Source organism: Tyto alba, unplaced genomic scaffold (assembly GCF_018691265.1).
Source record: "Tyto alba isolate M040663 unplaced genomic scaffold, T.alba_DEE_v4.0 Super-Scaffold_40, whole genome shotgun sequence".
Lineage (NCBI taxonomy): Eukaryota > Metazoa > Chordata > Aves > Strigiformes > Tytonidae > Tyto > Tyto alba.
Window position 1 is genome coordinate 44,782,884 of NW_024881316.1, and position 16,300 is coordinate 44,799,183.

The window sequence follows — 16,300 nt, forward strand, 5'->3', positions numbered from 1 at the left end:
AAATTATCTGTTCCAGGCAACCAAGTACTTTGTCTGATGAGCTCTCAGATGGATGTGTATCAGCTACAAACTGGTGTGTGCTTCAGGAGTTCTGCTGGTCCCAGGTAAAACACAGCCAACCCCTGGCAGGGCACTTGCATGGTGCCAGTCAAATAACAGCTGCACAATTTTTCTTTCAAACCTGTCCTGCAGCTGATGGTCTCAGGAGAACAGACACTGGTCTTTGAGGTAGATGCTGCACAGCTTCATAGGCGGAGCCCAGGACAACGCTGTGATGAGCACAGCTTTCTGCCTTCTCCCTGACTCTGCAAACGGGCAGCGTCCAGCCCATTGCCTGGAAGTCCTGAATGGGGGAATTAAGGAGGGCCCAGCCAGCACCATCCTCATCCTCCATCTGAGACTTGAAGGTGCTTTCTGCCCATGGTCTTCCCAGAAGACTCAGTTTGCACTGTCCCTGAAACCAGTCCCTGCCTGCCAGTGGAGATGGGTCCCCTCACTGACTTCTAGGTAAGCTAGCTCTAAAGCCTTTAAATCTGCTTCTTATGACCCTAAAAATGCTGAGAAACAAAAGCGTAACGCCCCTGAAGTGCATGGGGAGGGGAAGAGTAAAATGAATAAAAAAAGATTTAATGAGACCTGCTTTTGAGCGCTGTTATTTCAGTGATGAAAGTCACAGGTTGCCTATAGATCAGACGGTGCCACAGTGGTGATGGAGCATGAAACCTCACTTAACTCCCACTTTGCAGTCCCTGCAGTCCAGCCGCCGGGGCCCTCGCACCAAGTACATTCCTGCCAGTATGCCTGTGGGTTTTCCTGGCCAACAGAAGCTAATCCTCACCGGTTGCATTTTATAAGAACAACAGTTTTCCTCGTTTCATACTGAAACACTGGTGCAACAGCTCTATGTCTGAGTGGGAATGTAATTGGATACATGAGCAAGTTGTGCGAGTGCCGTTAGGGAAAGGGAAAAAAAAAAAATAAAAAAGCAAATATACCAGTATCCAAATGTGAACAGACAGGATTCCTGATTTACAGGCAGCAAGCAGAGTTCAAATTGAATCTGCATTGCCTCAGCAAAGGCATCTGCTTATTGGACGATTTGTTTTTTTAATGACCCTTCAATGTTGCTTTTGCAGAATCCTAGTTAAAGTGCCATGTTAAATAAGGCCAACTCTGTGCCTTGTACTGCCACAGCCCAGTCCTGTGGTAGGTTTAGGACTGTGCCGTGATTTGTAAAACCTGTACTCTGATACTCTAGGAAAATAAACACAACCTAGACAGAGAAAAGAAATATAAGAGGGAACCCCAAAGTGCTGAGTTCTTTCAGATTCAGGTGTGGGGCAGCCAGGCTTTAAATATTATTTCTGTTTAATCACACAATAACTATACAAGACCTCAAGTGAAATGAAACAAAAACAGTTTATGTGCTTACTAGCAATAATATGGATTTTGTTGTAGGAAACCAGTATTTACTGTTGAATTTATTATGAATTAATTATTTTCCCTAAGTTGCTAGGTAAAAAGATTAAGAAACAAAGGTATTTCTAAAGGAATGCTTCGTTAATTCCAATAAAGGTAGTAAAAAATTCCTTGTATTTCAGACAAGGGTCTATTCTCCTTTTAATACATACCCAAGCCAGTGCAACCCAATGACCGTGCTAAGAAGCCAGTGGTATTCCCACTGAATATTGCACCACAAGGGAACTGGTGGAGATGGACAGCCCAAACAGCTCACTCCCTACTACCACACCGAACAGGCAGACGTTTAGCAATTTCTCATGGTCACCTAACACCCGATCAAAGAGGTGCCTCATCTGTTGGCACGGTTTGTGTGACAACGAGCAGCCATTCATCCCAGAACTCAGAGGGACTGTCCGCAAAAAGCATCCCAGCACTTTGGAGGAACATGAAAGCACATAGAGCTTTACAGATTACAATCAACATCCTGAAGAGCACCAAAAAGCCTTGTGGGGAAGACAGCACAATTCACAGGGCTCGCACCAATGTAACATGCTCACGCTAATCACCTTATTAAATGGGAGGGCTACCAGAAAGCTAATGAGTAGCCTTCGAGGGCTGGGTGTTTGACTTTTCTAAATTGAGGAGGAGACAAGGGTGGGGAATAACATGGAAAACACTGTATCTGACTCCTTATTCACTGCAAACTTTAATAAGCAGACAAGTCCTCACTGTTTTGGGTTAAATAAGATCAATTTGGGATTCTAAAGTATCCCAGAACCATGAGTTTATCCAGCAAGAAAAACATATATTCTACAATAGATGGGAAAGTCAGCCTGCCTTCCTCGGTTCAGCTCACATCCCTCTGCCCTACCAGCACTGCATCTTCCCTCTCTTGATGAAGTTGCAGATGGAACTTTGAACTGCTGACTCTTAAATTTGCAGAGAAGACAGCGAACACCACATAGCTTTGTTTCCAGTCAGGCTTATTTAAAGCTCATCTGCAGTTTTCACCTCCCGGATCTGTAAATGCTACTGCTGATTCATAACGAGGCAGAGAAGTACTCTATTAATCAAACCCAGCAGAACATTTTCTACAGGAGGCATTTATGTGAATGAGAGCAGCATATGAGGTTACACTTAGCTAGGAGGAAAATTACAAGGGGATCTCAGTTCTCGTGCTTCAGGGCATAAGCTGATCACCAGATGGGGTCAGGAAGAATTTCACCCTCCTTCGTTCCTAGAGATAGTGTTGCACAATAGGTAAACTATGGAGGCACGAGGAAGAAGGAAAAAAGCAGATTATAGCTCCAGATCTTCCTCCTGTTTTCTTGCCAACTATGTCCCCAAACACCTCCAGACAGAAGACATCATGTTAGAAAAATTATTGGGCTTTAGTTTGGCAGTTCTTGACCAGAAAATGACATGCACAAGAGACCTGACTTCACATGTCCAATGAACAAAATACTAAGCCTGGCCAGAAAACCTGTTCTGGGAAGCTGGTGGGCAGCAGCTACCATGTAATGGGTACTATCAACATATTTAATATAATATAAGCATTTCCCACTAGTTAAAGCTAGACTTCTAGATCTGGGAGAACTTTGCCACAGCTCATGGGAACAATTTTTTTGTTTCAATTCTGTGAGAGCTTTGGGTTCAAATTAACCCACTTACTTCTCTTTCCTACTGAAAATTAATAAACCAGTTGAACTTTAAAAAGAAGAAAAAGAAAGAAGAAGAAAGCCACAACACTTTGTTAAAACCGCTAAGTTTCAGCTGGTATCATGTCAAAACCACTTGAAACATGAAACCAGAAATCTTCCTAGGTTGACTCAAAGATTATGTCTATACTAGGAGTTCTTTACCAGTAAAGGAATACTGGTACATAACACTGGCAAAGAACTCCTGGTGTAGATGCAACTGTAGCAGCAGAACTGAGTTTTAAATTGGTCTAGTAAATTGAGACAAGAGTTTTGTTGGCAGACTGGCATCTAGGTGAAGTTCTCCAAGTTTTAGCAAGTGAATTGGTCTGGGGCAAGACCTCTTCACATCCTGGACAGACACAAACATGTCAGCACAAATTTTGAGTGTAGAAATGGCCAATATTAGGCAGATGTTGTTCGGAAACTCTTTTGAAAAATGTAACTAGCTCTGAATTTGGGAAAATGACAAAATCAGTTTATTTTGTAGGCTTCACCGTTTTGTTGCAAACTTCTGGCACAGCTGCAGTTAAACATCTTATTTCAGTTTTATAATCTGTGACACATGGTACTTTATGATTTCTCTCAGCACAATGAAATCTGTCTCTCAGCATGCAATCATAAATGTTGCATACAACCCTCACAAGCAACCTTTGGAGATTTCTCCATAACCCAGTTCGCTTATTGTAACAGTGGTCAGCACTGGTGCTAGAAGGAAACCGCCACGTGAGAAGATTGTATTATTAATCTGACAGACCATTAAATGCTGGCTGCTTCCCTCAACATGAGTGCAAAATAAAAAGGCTGAATAAAAATGTTCATTCTATTATACACTAATATGTACTATTGCACACACGGAGGCAGAGCAATGTGGCAGTTAGAATTTCACCCGATTCCTACTCAATTTACCCGGATTGACTATTTTGGATTATTTTGGATTTATGGCAAAAAAGATATTTGAAAAAAATAAAGACATTTTCAGCTTCAAACACTATAGAAAAATCCACTTCCCACCTAGCTTTGCTTGGAACACATCTCTCGCTCTGTAACAGCCTCTTTTACTGCAGCTGAGACACAAACACCCATAAGCAATTACTACTGTTGCCTGTGCAAGTCAAACCTATGGTTCTGTCTCTTACCTGTAATCTGACTCTGTCCTTGTGGATTAAAAGGACTTGGTGCAGAGTTCAGAGAGGGCCGTGGGCTCTGGGTCGGGACCCCTACTCTCATACTGGGATGAGGAATGCGCCCTAAATCACTGAGGCGTTCAGAGAACAAACTAGGTTTAGAGTCATCAAGCTTCTGTCTGTGCCCTGGAAACAGCAAATCATAAAATAAAAGCGTTAATAACAAGATTTAGTAATTTAACACACCCAAAAAAAACCCAAAATGGCCTCTAAGGACCTGTTATTAGATTTAATGGACTTATAGGTATCTCACCTACCCCCGATAACACAGTGACATCAGTGGGGGGATTTGTGTTTTGGACATGGTTGTGCTGATGAAAGCCTTATCGAGCACAACTGTGCCCATACAGATATGTAATATGCTGGAATTTGGATCAAAATAAGCACTTATGAGGACACCCACACAAGGTCTTTTTTGTCTTTCTTATTTTTTTTTCCTGTTTTAACTACAATAGGTAGTTAAAGGGGCAAATTTTCTCTTCCTAAAGCAAGCCTCATATATGAGTACAAGTTATCAAGTGGGACAATTATTCCATGCCTGGTTTATATGTTGTGGATTTTTGCTAAGAAAATGCAAGCTTTTTTTCTCCCCTTATTTTTTTCTTTAACTCTGTCAGTTAGTCATTAGCTTTTATTCCTCTGGGAGATTTTCCAAAAAGTAAATAGTCACTGTCACTTGAGAAGAGCAGTATTGCAAGGAAAACCTTCAAAACTGCTGGCCAAGAGGGGGTCCTACACTCCCTTGCATTGTCTGTCTTCCTCAGCGCTCCTACTTCTTTCCCCAAACACAGACTAACTGCCCTCATGCCATATGGCCCCCTTGGGATCACTCATTTATGGGTGCTCAATTGTCAAAATGTAAAGGTGAAAAATAGCAAAAGCAACAGGATGCCCCAAGTGGTACTGCTCATATTGTCATTGAAATGTTTCAAGAGTAAAGGCATTACTTCTCTGTTGTATTTCTGCTCCTAGATTACATTTAATTCCAAAATAGCTTTTGGATGCTTCTCGCCCAATGGTGCCTTTGAATGTGAGGTGCAGAAGGTGTTATTTCTATCATTCAACATATGGAGAAACAGGCATACATAGAGATTAAGGTCTTTAACTTAACTTAACTTTAGCCATTCATAAATCAGGCATCTAGTCTAAACTCTTCTAATGTAGACTTCCTCTACAGTTAATGGAAAGAAATAGCTACTTCCAGAGGGCAATTCATCTCATTTGTCTCTGACACTAGTCTTAAAACAGGATGATTCACCTTCTGAATTTGCTTTCTCTTCCTTCTCTGATCAGAGAGAGAGCACACATGACTAGTTTAATTAGACACCCTCATTATTAGTCAACATTAAATGGAATTAATCTTACCCTAAGTTACCGACCAAGGTCATACAAAAAGACTCTGGAAGTGCTGAAATGGGGGCCCAGACCTCCTGATTGCAACCCAGGACCACGTCTGCCTCCATCCCTGTAAGCAGTGCTGGGGCACAGGCGCAATCAATAGCTGGGTAGGATATTTTTATGCTTTTAACAATAAGAAGGGCCCCTGCTGGGGTTTGGACTAGAACGCTTCCAGTGGCCTGAGGTAATCTGTGTCGTGCCTCATCAGTGTGAGCACAGCCATCTGTCTGGGGGCTACGAGAGTTCAGCTTTGCAGACATGGTCAGATTGTCCCATCAGTCTTAGGGCCAGAGAACCAATTCTGGCACCGGTTAATTTATTTTAAAAGCATAAATGAGGCCACTGAATCTTGAGATTGAACTATCAGACTGCCACTCTTCACAAACATGCCTTTTAATGGTACCTCTCACTACAGTCCTGAAGTACATGGGTCCACATCATCTAACTGGGCCCAGGTGCCTACATGACATATGGGCAAAGCGATGTCAGTACCAGGCAGCTAAATCCAAACTAGATTTACAGAAATCATGGTTCTAGATAGAGAAGTAAAGGATTTAGTTTGAAAGATGAGAAGAAACTGGATGGAATTTAATTTTGGAGAAACTTCTCTGTAATTTAAAGAAATTAATTAGTTGACCCATTATTTTGTACTTTGAAGTATGATTTTTCTCCCCCAGGATGACTCAGTCTAAAAACACAGGGTAGGCAGGAGCTTTCTCCTTAAGGAGAAGGTGCTGCTCTATGTTAGAGCTGACATGGGTGGCTACTCCATTTTTCAGGAGGTATCAATTACTTTAAATGGGGAATGTGTTTTGGTGGGCTTGTAACAGCTCCATAATGACAGATTAATTAGCAGGATAACATCTAATCTGGTAGTCTTTAGCATTATCTTTTCAATTGATTTAAATTACAATTTGTACAAGTTGGGTGCTGCTAAATCTGAAGAAATTACTTTCACACACAGACGCAGTCAGTATTCTTTTGGGATTTCTCCTTCTCCATCTTTTTTCCCTCCACAATTTTTATATATTTTCTTCTCCCTCTGCCAGTCATATTTTCCATTCTGTTTTTTAAAGGCATCTCCTTCCCATCCCCTTTTCTCTTCTACTCATTCCCAATCATATTTCAGAAAATTCAAGGGGGCTCAAAATAAGGCAAACACGATTAGCCTATCTCTGGCCTCACACAGCTTTATCTGACATTATCTGGGAATAAATCCACCCCCATAGTGAATTTTATTTTGATTTTTTGTAGAAAAATTCTGTCCTGTGTTCACACAGTGCCCTTTTTTGCTAAAGAATCACTAACAGACAGATGCACAAGCTTTTTTAACTCTCTTCAGATAACTCAATGAACACTTGTTATATAGGTCACCACTCCTGCACCAACCTGTGACCAATAACCCCCAGCTTTGTTTTCATCATGTTCTGTTTATTTGTTCATAGCCTTTCTAGGAAAGAGTTTAATTGTGTGTATTATTATTATAATGAACTAAGTCTATCACATAAAGACAAAATTTAGCAGGATAGCAGTGTTCTTTACTGTAGGTAGGGATTAAAAAAGAAGGAAAAGAAGAGGTAAAATAAAGAGGGGGGGAAAAAAGAAATAAGAAGAAAGATTTCCACATCTGGTTGAATCAGAATGATCTAGAGATGCGTGGGTTTGGGTGTTGTCATCTCCACACCCTCCCTTCCCCCCTCTACAAAAAAAAAAAAAAAAAAAAAGAATTTAGGGAAAAGAGACCTATATGCACATATGGAAGACCCCAGGCATCAATGGAACTGCAAGTCCCCAGAAACCAGCAAGGGGCTGAAAACAGACTTGCCTTCCCCTTTTGGACATTTAAAATTTAGGGCTGTAACACGGAGTCATGTTGTGACAAAGATCCACAGAAGGAGCCACACTCCCCCAGTGTAACATTCTAGTGAGATGAGATTACATTACAGCTTCACACGTTATGGGTCACTATGGTTTGATAAAAGCTAAGATGTGTTCCTATTAAAAGTAAGCAGGAAACTCAACAAAAACTTCATATTCAGGAGGTGTTCACAAAGAAGTGTAAGCAACTTAAATAAATCTATTGCCCTGATTCCTGTGCAGAAAAAAAAAAAAAAAAAAAAAAAAAAAAAAAGAAATCCTATTAAGTACAGAGGAACCATGAGGTATGGGCTGAAAACACTCTAAAAAGGCCTTCTGAGTAGCACATAAGCAGCAGCAATGAAATATGTGATACATGTTTAAAACTCATTCCACAAGCTGCTTTTCATCTCTCATTGATATATGTGTCCGTTGACAGAGAAATTCCTGATCCCAGGGGAGTGCACTAAGAAAAGCTGTATTCCTTGGGCTCAGTCATGAGGCGTAATTTTATTTCAGGAAAAAAGATTAGGGTAGCAAGTGTGGATAGCTCAGGGAGAATCTGTGATCTGCTGCAGCAGTGAGTACATTAAAAAGCAATATAAAAGCTACATAAAGAATAGAATAAAATCATGTTGCAGCTATCCCAATGCCTGCAACATTGCCTTTAGTGCTGGTTGCTCTGTTACAAAGATGATTTTGTGGAATGGATTGGGCTTGGAGGTGGACAAAATGGTTATGCAGATGGGCAATCCTGGATATGAAATGCAGTCAAAAAGATTGAGGCTGCCCCATGAGTTACTGAATAAAGATGGGACCCAGCAGCCATTGGAATATATCAGATAGTAGGCAAGGAGATGGGAAAGAGATGAAAAAAATTGAGAGTTAATAGACAAAAGCTATACAAACTGTTCTGATTTGTCTGCTGTCATAGTATAAAACATGTTAGGTATTAGAAATTCATTATTCTCTCAAAAATGACGAGCAATATTCTGGTCTCTCACCACCACTCTGCTATTTCAAGACAAACACCAACCTGAGTAGTAGTTTCTGGAGACAGAAGGCATTGCTATTAATTCACCCCAGTATGAATTTTGGCCATGTTACATGTACCAAACGAGAAAATAGTACTAAGAGAATTCAATAAAGTCAGTGCAAACTGCAGTCATCCAGCCAGTGCCTGTGCTGCTGCTTCAGCTTGACAGTCTAGGAAGGCCTCAGAACATGTTAAAATGGACCATAGAAGCTAACATTCAATTATCACATCCCAGGCATGGCAGAAGATGTGAAGAGGCTTCATCTCCAGCTTAATCACTTCAGTTTAAACTGAATGAAGGAATGTCTCCCAGATCAAAGCAAGGCAATCTTGAGTCTGCTGGATGTGGTAACTGGAAAGGGACGCGAGCTCGTCTCTCATCACTGAACTTCCACCGCACCACTGGAGAAGTCAAGATGTAAATCGGGCCATGGAAGAGGCTGACTTGCAGAATGTAAATGTGGTGTTGATGCTCGAAGATTTTTACCTCCTCGGGGAGGAGGGGTGTGCGTTTTTATCTTTCAACTTGTGGGTGTGGAACTGAAAACTAATCAGATTATGCTACACGTGGCCTCGCCAGATGCTGACACTCAGGGACTCCCTTTCTTTGTACCGTGTACACCACCCACCAGTTTTTTTGTGTGTGTGGTTTTTTTTCTGGTACCAAGGAGATCTGGTTACCAGATTTTCAACAGATGCTTTTATCACTCTCAAGTGGGTTAGCTATTTTCAGTCATCGCCCAGTTCTATCTTTTTTGCTTTTGCCTTAACAACAAGAATTATCGTGGGAGTCAGGTGTCTCCGTAAAAGAGCTGAAGGAAGGCAGAAAGGTCATGAAAGTAAGAACCTGGGCTCTCACCTGTTGGGGACACATTTGCTGGGACATCCCAAGCAGAATGGAGGGTGATGACCCAACACGAAATACCACCATGGTTTCTGTTTGCTATATGTCATGAGTGCGGTCAGCATCAGCTAGTGAAGTTTGGAGAGTCACTCCATGGAGTGATTACAGCTGGAAAGTGCAAACAAAATAAAAATTCTTTGAACTCCAGGGCCAGTAACTGAGGCTTTCTATGGCTCTGGGTACAGTGCTGAGATTGAAAAAGATGGAAACTTTAATGGAAAAGGGACTTTCCTTCAGGCTAAGGGGTGGCAGAAAGAAAGATCTTCTTCCAGTTTACAAGCTACGAATTTATAGCCTATACACCCCAAGCTTTCCCTGACTTCAAGAGAAGCACAACAGAAACCAAAACCCCAAGTTTTGATTATTCCCACTGTTCTCCAAAGGTGAAGTGCTTTAAAAAGCTAAAGAATGGGGCACAGTTTTTCCTATTAGCATTATACATATTTGAGACTATCACACTGATTGTGTCCCTTTTAACACTAGCACACGAGTGACATACTTCTGTGTACATATTGTAGTAGACAATTTCACACCACAAAAAAGATAGGCCACATGTCCTCTGAATTTCATCATAAATCCTCATTAAATTCTCTTTGGATGTCTTCCTGCATTTCATCCCATTGGTCTTATGGTTCAGATGTAACTAACTGGAAGATACTGATATGGGCTTGACTGAATTTAGCTACAGGCTTGTAAAACTGAAGTTGAGGGAGCCACATTTATGCCACACCAAAGGAGTTGAGACCTGAGCCTAAGGCTTCTCAACAGCTGTTGTGCAGGGACCGAATAATGTTGAGCATTCAGCATGAAGCAAAAATATTCATTGTTCTGTTACAAATTTCAGACAGTACATCATTGCAGAAAGATGTCACTCCAAAGAACTGTCAATCTACGCACTGGAGGTAAAAATGAGAGAGCCATAAATCAGCAAAAGCCCAGAAGATGCACATCAGCTCTTTGAAAGGAAAAAATTTCTGAAGAAAGTCACAAGGGTCCCTCTTGTGTCCCTTGTCTTGTGACAAACTGTCATCCCCAGGCTGGCTTCCCCTCACCCAGTCCTACCAAACACATCCAATCCAAAGTTCATGACAAAAAGCCCAAAACACAAAAGAGCCAAACAATTTTTACCCAGGAAAGGGGAAAGCTTGGAACCCTTCCAGTCTCTTGGGTAAAGACACAATTATGAAAAGAAAAATATAATCCACCCAAGAAACATAATTACATAATTAGTCCATAGGCTGTGCATAGGAAAGGTTCTTACAGTTCACAAAACAAGGAGCTACATAGGTGCAGTAACTGCAGCTAATTCACTCAATGGAGAAAAAAAAAAAAAAAAGTTTGTTTTTTAAATAGCTGAGGGCACCAGTTTGCATTAGACTGGAGAGCTTATTCTCCTGACTGTACACACAGCCCTGTTAGTGCCAACAGGAGTCACTCAGGCACAGGCAGCAAACAACATCTGCCTCTTTTTGTTTATAAAAAATATGTATTTTTTACCCAAGGCAGGTAAGCCCTGTACCTGAAACTACTGCAGAGAAATGAAAATAAAGACAGAGGAACATACGCTGTGGATAGGGTCAGTTTGTATACAACAGATCAAATGTGGTCCATTGCCAAAATCCCACTGAGCTCCTCCTCCCCGACCTCTGCTCTCCTCAAGGTCTGCAGACTACTGGTACTGCTCCAAAAGGGCCAGATCCAGCTCCCAGGGGAACCAGTTATGCTACTGTCTTCCCGGAGCTGTGGCTCCAAGCCGGGGTGAACAGAGGCAAGGGCAGGTTTGAAGCTCAGCGTAGAGGTCAAGCCCATGGAGCATCTCTGGTGTTGATGGTCACCTCCCAACTGACCTACCGGGAGCAAAAGCAAATGTCGACTCAGCTCATCTCACAGGCAGCCTGCCCAGCATGGGACAGAGCCAGGGCTTCCAGCAGGTCAAAGGGAAGAAGGGGCAGGAGGAATGAGGGGAAATGATCCCATGGGTGTGTAACCTATCTCACTTCGTGCCCATGGGAATGACCCGAACTCAACCATTGCAAAGCCTTTGAGGGTATAAGATACTATCAATGCTTTTTAAAATTCATCTGGGGTCTCTGAAGAAACATGCATCCAGCTGAAAGACAGACCCAGAGGTTGGGGTTTTTTAGCGAACTGCAACAGCTGCAAAGAAGCTTCTTGCTCCCAAAATTTCTCTACGTAGAGGTGAAAAATGCCTGCTCAGAGTGGGGCTCCAGGTTGCTGCTCCCACAGACAAGGGACTGATGGGGGGCTTGTGGCAGGGGCTGAGCTGGCCAGGAAGTCTGTACAGGGACAGTTGTGTTAAAGCAGTAAAACCAGAAGATTTGATGAATGAAACCAAAACAGTGCTTTGAGAAACAGGACAAGCAGAGCAGGATGAGGCTTGAATGGGATTGCTTTTGCACCATTCCCTCCCACCCTTTAACTCATCCCAGAGTTGCAGGATTCATGCTGCCCTTTGCTCTGCCCCTGTTGAGGTATAGGCTCAGCTCACCCGTAAATGAGCAAAGTCTCTCCTTGCTGTAGTGTGTTGCACTGTTTTTTTTTTTTTTTTTTTCTCTTTTCTTTTCAAAAAGCTTTTGAATTCTGACTTGGATCTTGAAGCTTGTTCTGCAAAGCTGAGCAACAACCTGTATGAACATCAGCACAAACCAGTCGGGTTGAGAAGGGAGCAGGTGGGACCCCCTTGCACCACAATGCTTTGCCTTCACCTTTATCCATCCTTCATGAGCATAAAGGAATCTGTGTGCACGTATGCCAGGAAACCAGCTAAACATTGCTGGCATCGCTGCTCGGAGACATTAAAGAAAACTCATATAAACAGAGACTGTCACGCAAGTCTCGGTCCCTGCCTTAATTCCCTTTGCATGCTGGTATCTGTTACGCTCTCCCCCTTCTCCTCCCCCTTTTTTTAGCAGAAGAGGGGAAGAGGGAGAGCAAAGGCTGTCCCCACAAAAGCACAAGAGCTCCTCATTCTGACTTTCTCATCCTCATCCTAACCCAGCAATATCTTTGAGAAATAAGGCTTTCACCCCTTGCCAAAGGTAGCTGTACTATAAAGAGCCCGTCAACTTCTGTTGCTTGCTGCAGCCACCAGCAGTAAAGATCATAGCAAATGAAGGGGGCGAGAGGAGGGGGGAGAGAAAAAAAATCTCCTTGAACTGGCCTCCCTCCAGCTGGCAGGAGGGGATGGTTTCCTTAACGCTTGCGAAACCTGATTACTCTAAAAGAACGAAAAGGGAGGGGTGATGTAAACACAGCCATTAAACCAGATTTAAGGCGCTTAGTTTAAATCTAGTCTAAGAGCTCTCTGATGCTCTGCTGCTCTGCTCTCTAGACATCAATAAGGTACATTTTCATTTTTGGTTTTATTTTACACCCCCAAAACCAGGAGCGTACTGCAGGCTGAACACTGCGGTTACAATGGGAATTCAGGCATGGAAGAAACAACAGTTAAGCAATAATAGATGGATGTGTGCGTGTTTGCACTCTATCTTTCAACAGATTGTTTTGCTGCGTTAGAAGATGACTGTGTTTATATCCATGCAGCAGGTTTTAAGCAGATTGTTTAAACTTGATTAAAGTGGAATATTTCTAAAATAACCTTACTAATAAAATTCAGATGGTTACAGAAACCTGAAAATGTGGTTAAAAATAAAAAATATGCCATTTCAGTCTACACTGTCAGGGGTAACATGATATAAACTCCAAAAGAAAACAGTCTTTACAAGTTCAACTTGAAGGATTATCTTGTGTATCAGCACCCTCTGTGGCAGAGTAGCATTTATCCATGTATCCGCCCATGTTAATGCTGTTGCACAATTTACTACAGCCGTGATAGACAGATAATTGCTTTATCCACCCAAGTGTAATAAACGGAGTCTACTATGTTAATCCTTGTATTCTTATTGTCTGCAAATGCCAAGGGAGAGACATACACTGAAAACCCTACTCGCTCCTTCCAAAACTACTGAAGTTTGCTCACCCTCAGACCTGCTAAGTATTCTTACTGCATTCCACTCCCCTGCTTGCAGTGCCAAGTATTTGGAGTAGTATCAAGTTATTGTTACATAAAGGGCACCTACACTCAGGCTATATGGAGGCAGAAGCCAGGATGCAGCACCATTTAGGAAAAAAAAAAAACAAACCAACTACCCTCAAACATCTTTTCCTGCTCAGTAAGTAAAACAGGCCAAGTATTATTTGTTCCTGGGCATAGCACAGAAAGTAATTAACCTGTCCTTCTAAAACTGGACATCTATTTAGTACGTGTGGAGTCTGTCTGACTGTTGAGAAATGTCCTTTAGCTGCTGGCCCATCAGTGTTTTCCACAAAAATTTATAATGATTTTTTATTTTGAATGTCAAAAACAGGCATATCCTTTAAAAGGTTTACAGATTCCTGGCGGCTCCATGACCTTAAGTTCGTGGCATCAGATTTGTAATGACAGTTTGATGGATGCCTCCCTTTCTTCCTCTTGAAAGGTATAAGGAATTGGTGGTTCCCCCAGTAAAAATTATGCTTAATGCTGTTCTTTGCTCTTATTTATACACTCGAGGGTGTAAAAAAGTCTTGTGCTGCTGGCAATGAGTGGGTTTATTGGGGCAACTTTCACATTGCAGAAGGTATTCGACTTTGTGTAATCAGAGCACTTGCACGAGCACCTACATGATGCACAGGTTTTGAAGATGAACAGCCTTAAGCAGCACATAAATGATACAGTTGGGTTTAAGAGAAGTAATGTTGACCTGAAGATCCTGCCAACAATCCTGGAGGTGAGTGGCAGTTTTTATCCCCTTGTTATGCTCCACCTCTGTCTGCCAACACCAGCAGGGGCATTTCTGTCTCACGTGGAAGCTGGGATGGATTAACCTCTGCTTTCAAGTCTTTGAGGGAAATAAAGTGTCATTTAAAGGCCAAAACACAGCCATGGGGGATGTATGGATGGAAGTTTGGTGTTACAAGGTTGCCCACTGACTATCACTAGTGATATTGAAATGGAAGGCATTTTACATGCTTTCAGCCAATTAATATTTCTTATTTTCTTTAATAACTTGGATGATGCAATACAAAGCATCATTATAAAATCTTGAGATGACATCCTGTAGAGAGGAGTCCTTCAGACTCTGGAGAAAGGGGTAAGAATTCAAAATGATCTTAGCAAATTGGAGAAATTATATTTGCCATGTCATTAGTAAAATGGCAGGCAGTAAAAGTTAAGTGCACTCTACTACAATTTGGAGCAAGAAATCAAATACTCAAATGCACCACAAAGACAAACCTATTAGCCAGCAGCACTGCAGAGGAAGATCTGAGGTAGCAGGGAGCTACAAGTTGAATGTGAGTCAAGAATAGGATTCTGTCTTTTTTTCTTTTTTTTAATGTAGTAAATGCAATTCTGGGAAAGATTAATGGTTAAGTTGCATAGAAGACATAGAAGGTAACTACATCACTCTGCTCAGAAGTGGTGAGACATCAGCTGGACTGCTTTATTCAGTTTGGGACACCACCCTCGAAGAAAGATACAGACAAATGAGAGAGAATCCAGAGAAGAGCAACAGGAATGATAAGAGATTTAGAAAGCATAACCTACATGGAAAAGTTGAAGGAAAGACATTTGTTTAGTCTAGAAAAGAGACGAGCAGGAAAGGACATGATAAGAGTAAAATGTTTTCTAAAGAAAATGGTAATCAATAGATCTCTATGTCAGCTGAGAACAGCAAGAAAAAGTTGGCTTCATTTGAGGTAGAGGAGATTTAAGAGATTAATGTATGATATTAGCAAATTCCTTTTTAAGTATAAAAGAAAAACACACAAAAACAGACTCAGTAAGTAAGTGGAAGGCACAGTACTGGAGGATTTAAGAATTTGGACAGATGTCAGTGATGATCTAAGTATATATAATACTTCCTCTGAGGAAAAATGGACTAGGTCGCCTGAGGTTTCCTTTAGCCCTACTGTTGTAGGACTGAGTGATTGTCTGTGCTTGGTTAAGTCACGTACACAATATTTTTAACATGAGTACATCAAGTCAGGCAGCTCATGCTAACTGTGGGCCTGATGCTGCAGAGAGTTCAACAACTCCAGCTGTCAGGAAAGGGCACAGTGAAATGCAGGCTGTGTCTGCTTAGGTATTCCAGACCACAAGGAACCTGAGTTTGGAAATGCTGGTCTTAAACCCTCTGTTCCAGAGTTTCCTACAGCTCTAACTTCAAAATAACTCAATTTCTTTTCTTCACAGGGGATATTACAAGATTGATTTCACCATTAATTCAGCAAGCAAGACTCTGAGTTTCCACTAGTTTTTGGGGGAGACACAATGAAGTAAAACTAGAATTTCATGCCCAATGTTCAAGAGTGTTCCTGCATCCCCAGATGAAGGTCCAGAAGACCATTAGCATATGACTAGTCCATGACTTGTTTTGCTTGTTGTTTTCTTATTTGTGCATCTGCTGGTTACTTGAAGAAAGATGGTCCCACACAGAGTAGCCCTGGCCATCCCCTTCTGCTAAAACTTATGTGCTCCTTTCCATGTCAGTATGAAGAACAAGGGACATCAAAATGACAAACTTCTTGGGGGAAAAAATCCCACTAAGCCTGGAAGCAAATGTTTTGGACAACCTATGTCTTCTACGAGAGTGTAGGGAACTCCTCAGCGCAGTGAGAGACTATAAAATCCTGGGATTTTCCAACAAAACAACCTCATTATTTGCATTATTTGCTCCTGCAAGTGCTTCATTCATAC

The 16,300-nt window shown here is 41.7% G+C and overlaps 1 protein-coding gene across 4 annotated transcripts in view; it reads right to left on the bottom strand.

The window, feature by feature from the left end:
- The window catches only part of RUNX2 (RUNX family transcription factor 2), a 161,795-nt gene that overhangs the window by 102,955 nt on the left and 42,540 nt on the right, over positions 1–16,300 (bottom strand). For 2 of the 4 annotated variants that reach the window (XM_042803342.1, XM_042803344.1), the window contains exon 4: positions 4,298–4,471. The exons of the other annotated variants lie outside the window; for them this stretch is intronic. In XM_042803342.1, the coding sequence (XP_042659276.1) occupies positions 4,298–4,471 (174 nt within the window). The remainder of the gene's footprint in view (positions 1–4,297; positions 4,472–16,300) is intronic. 4 annotated transcript variants of the gene reach the window in all.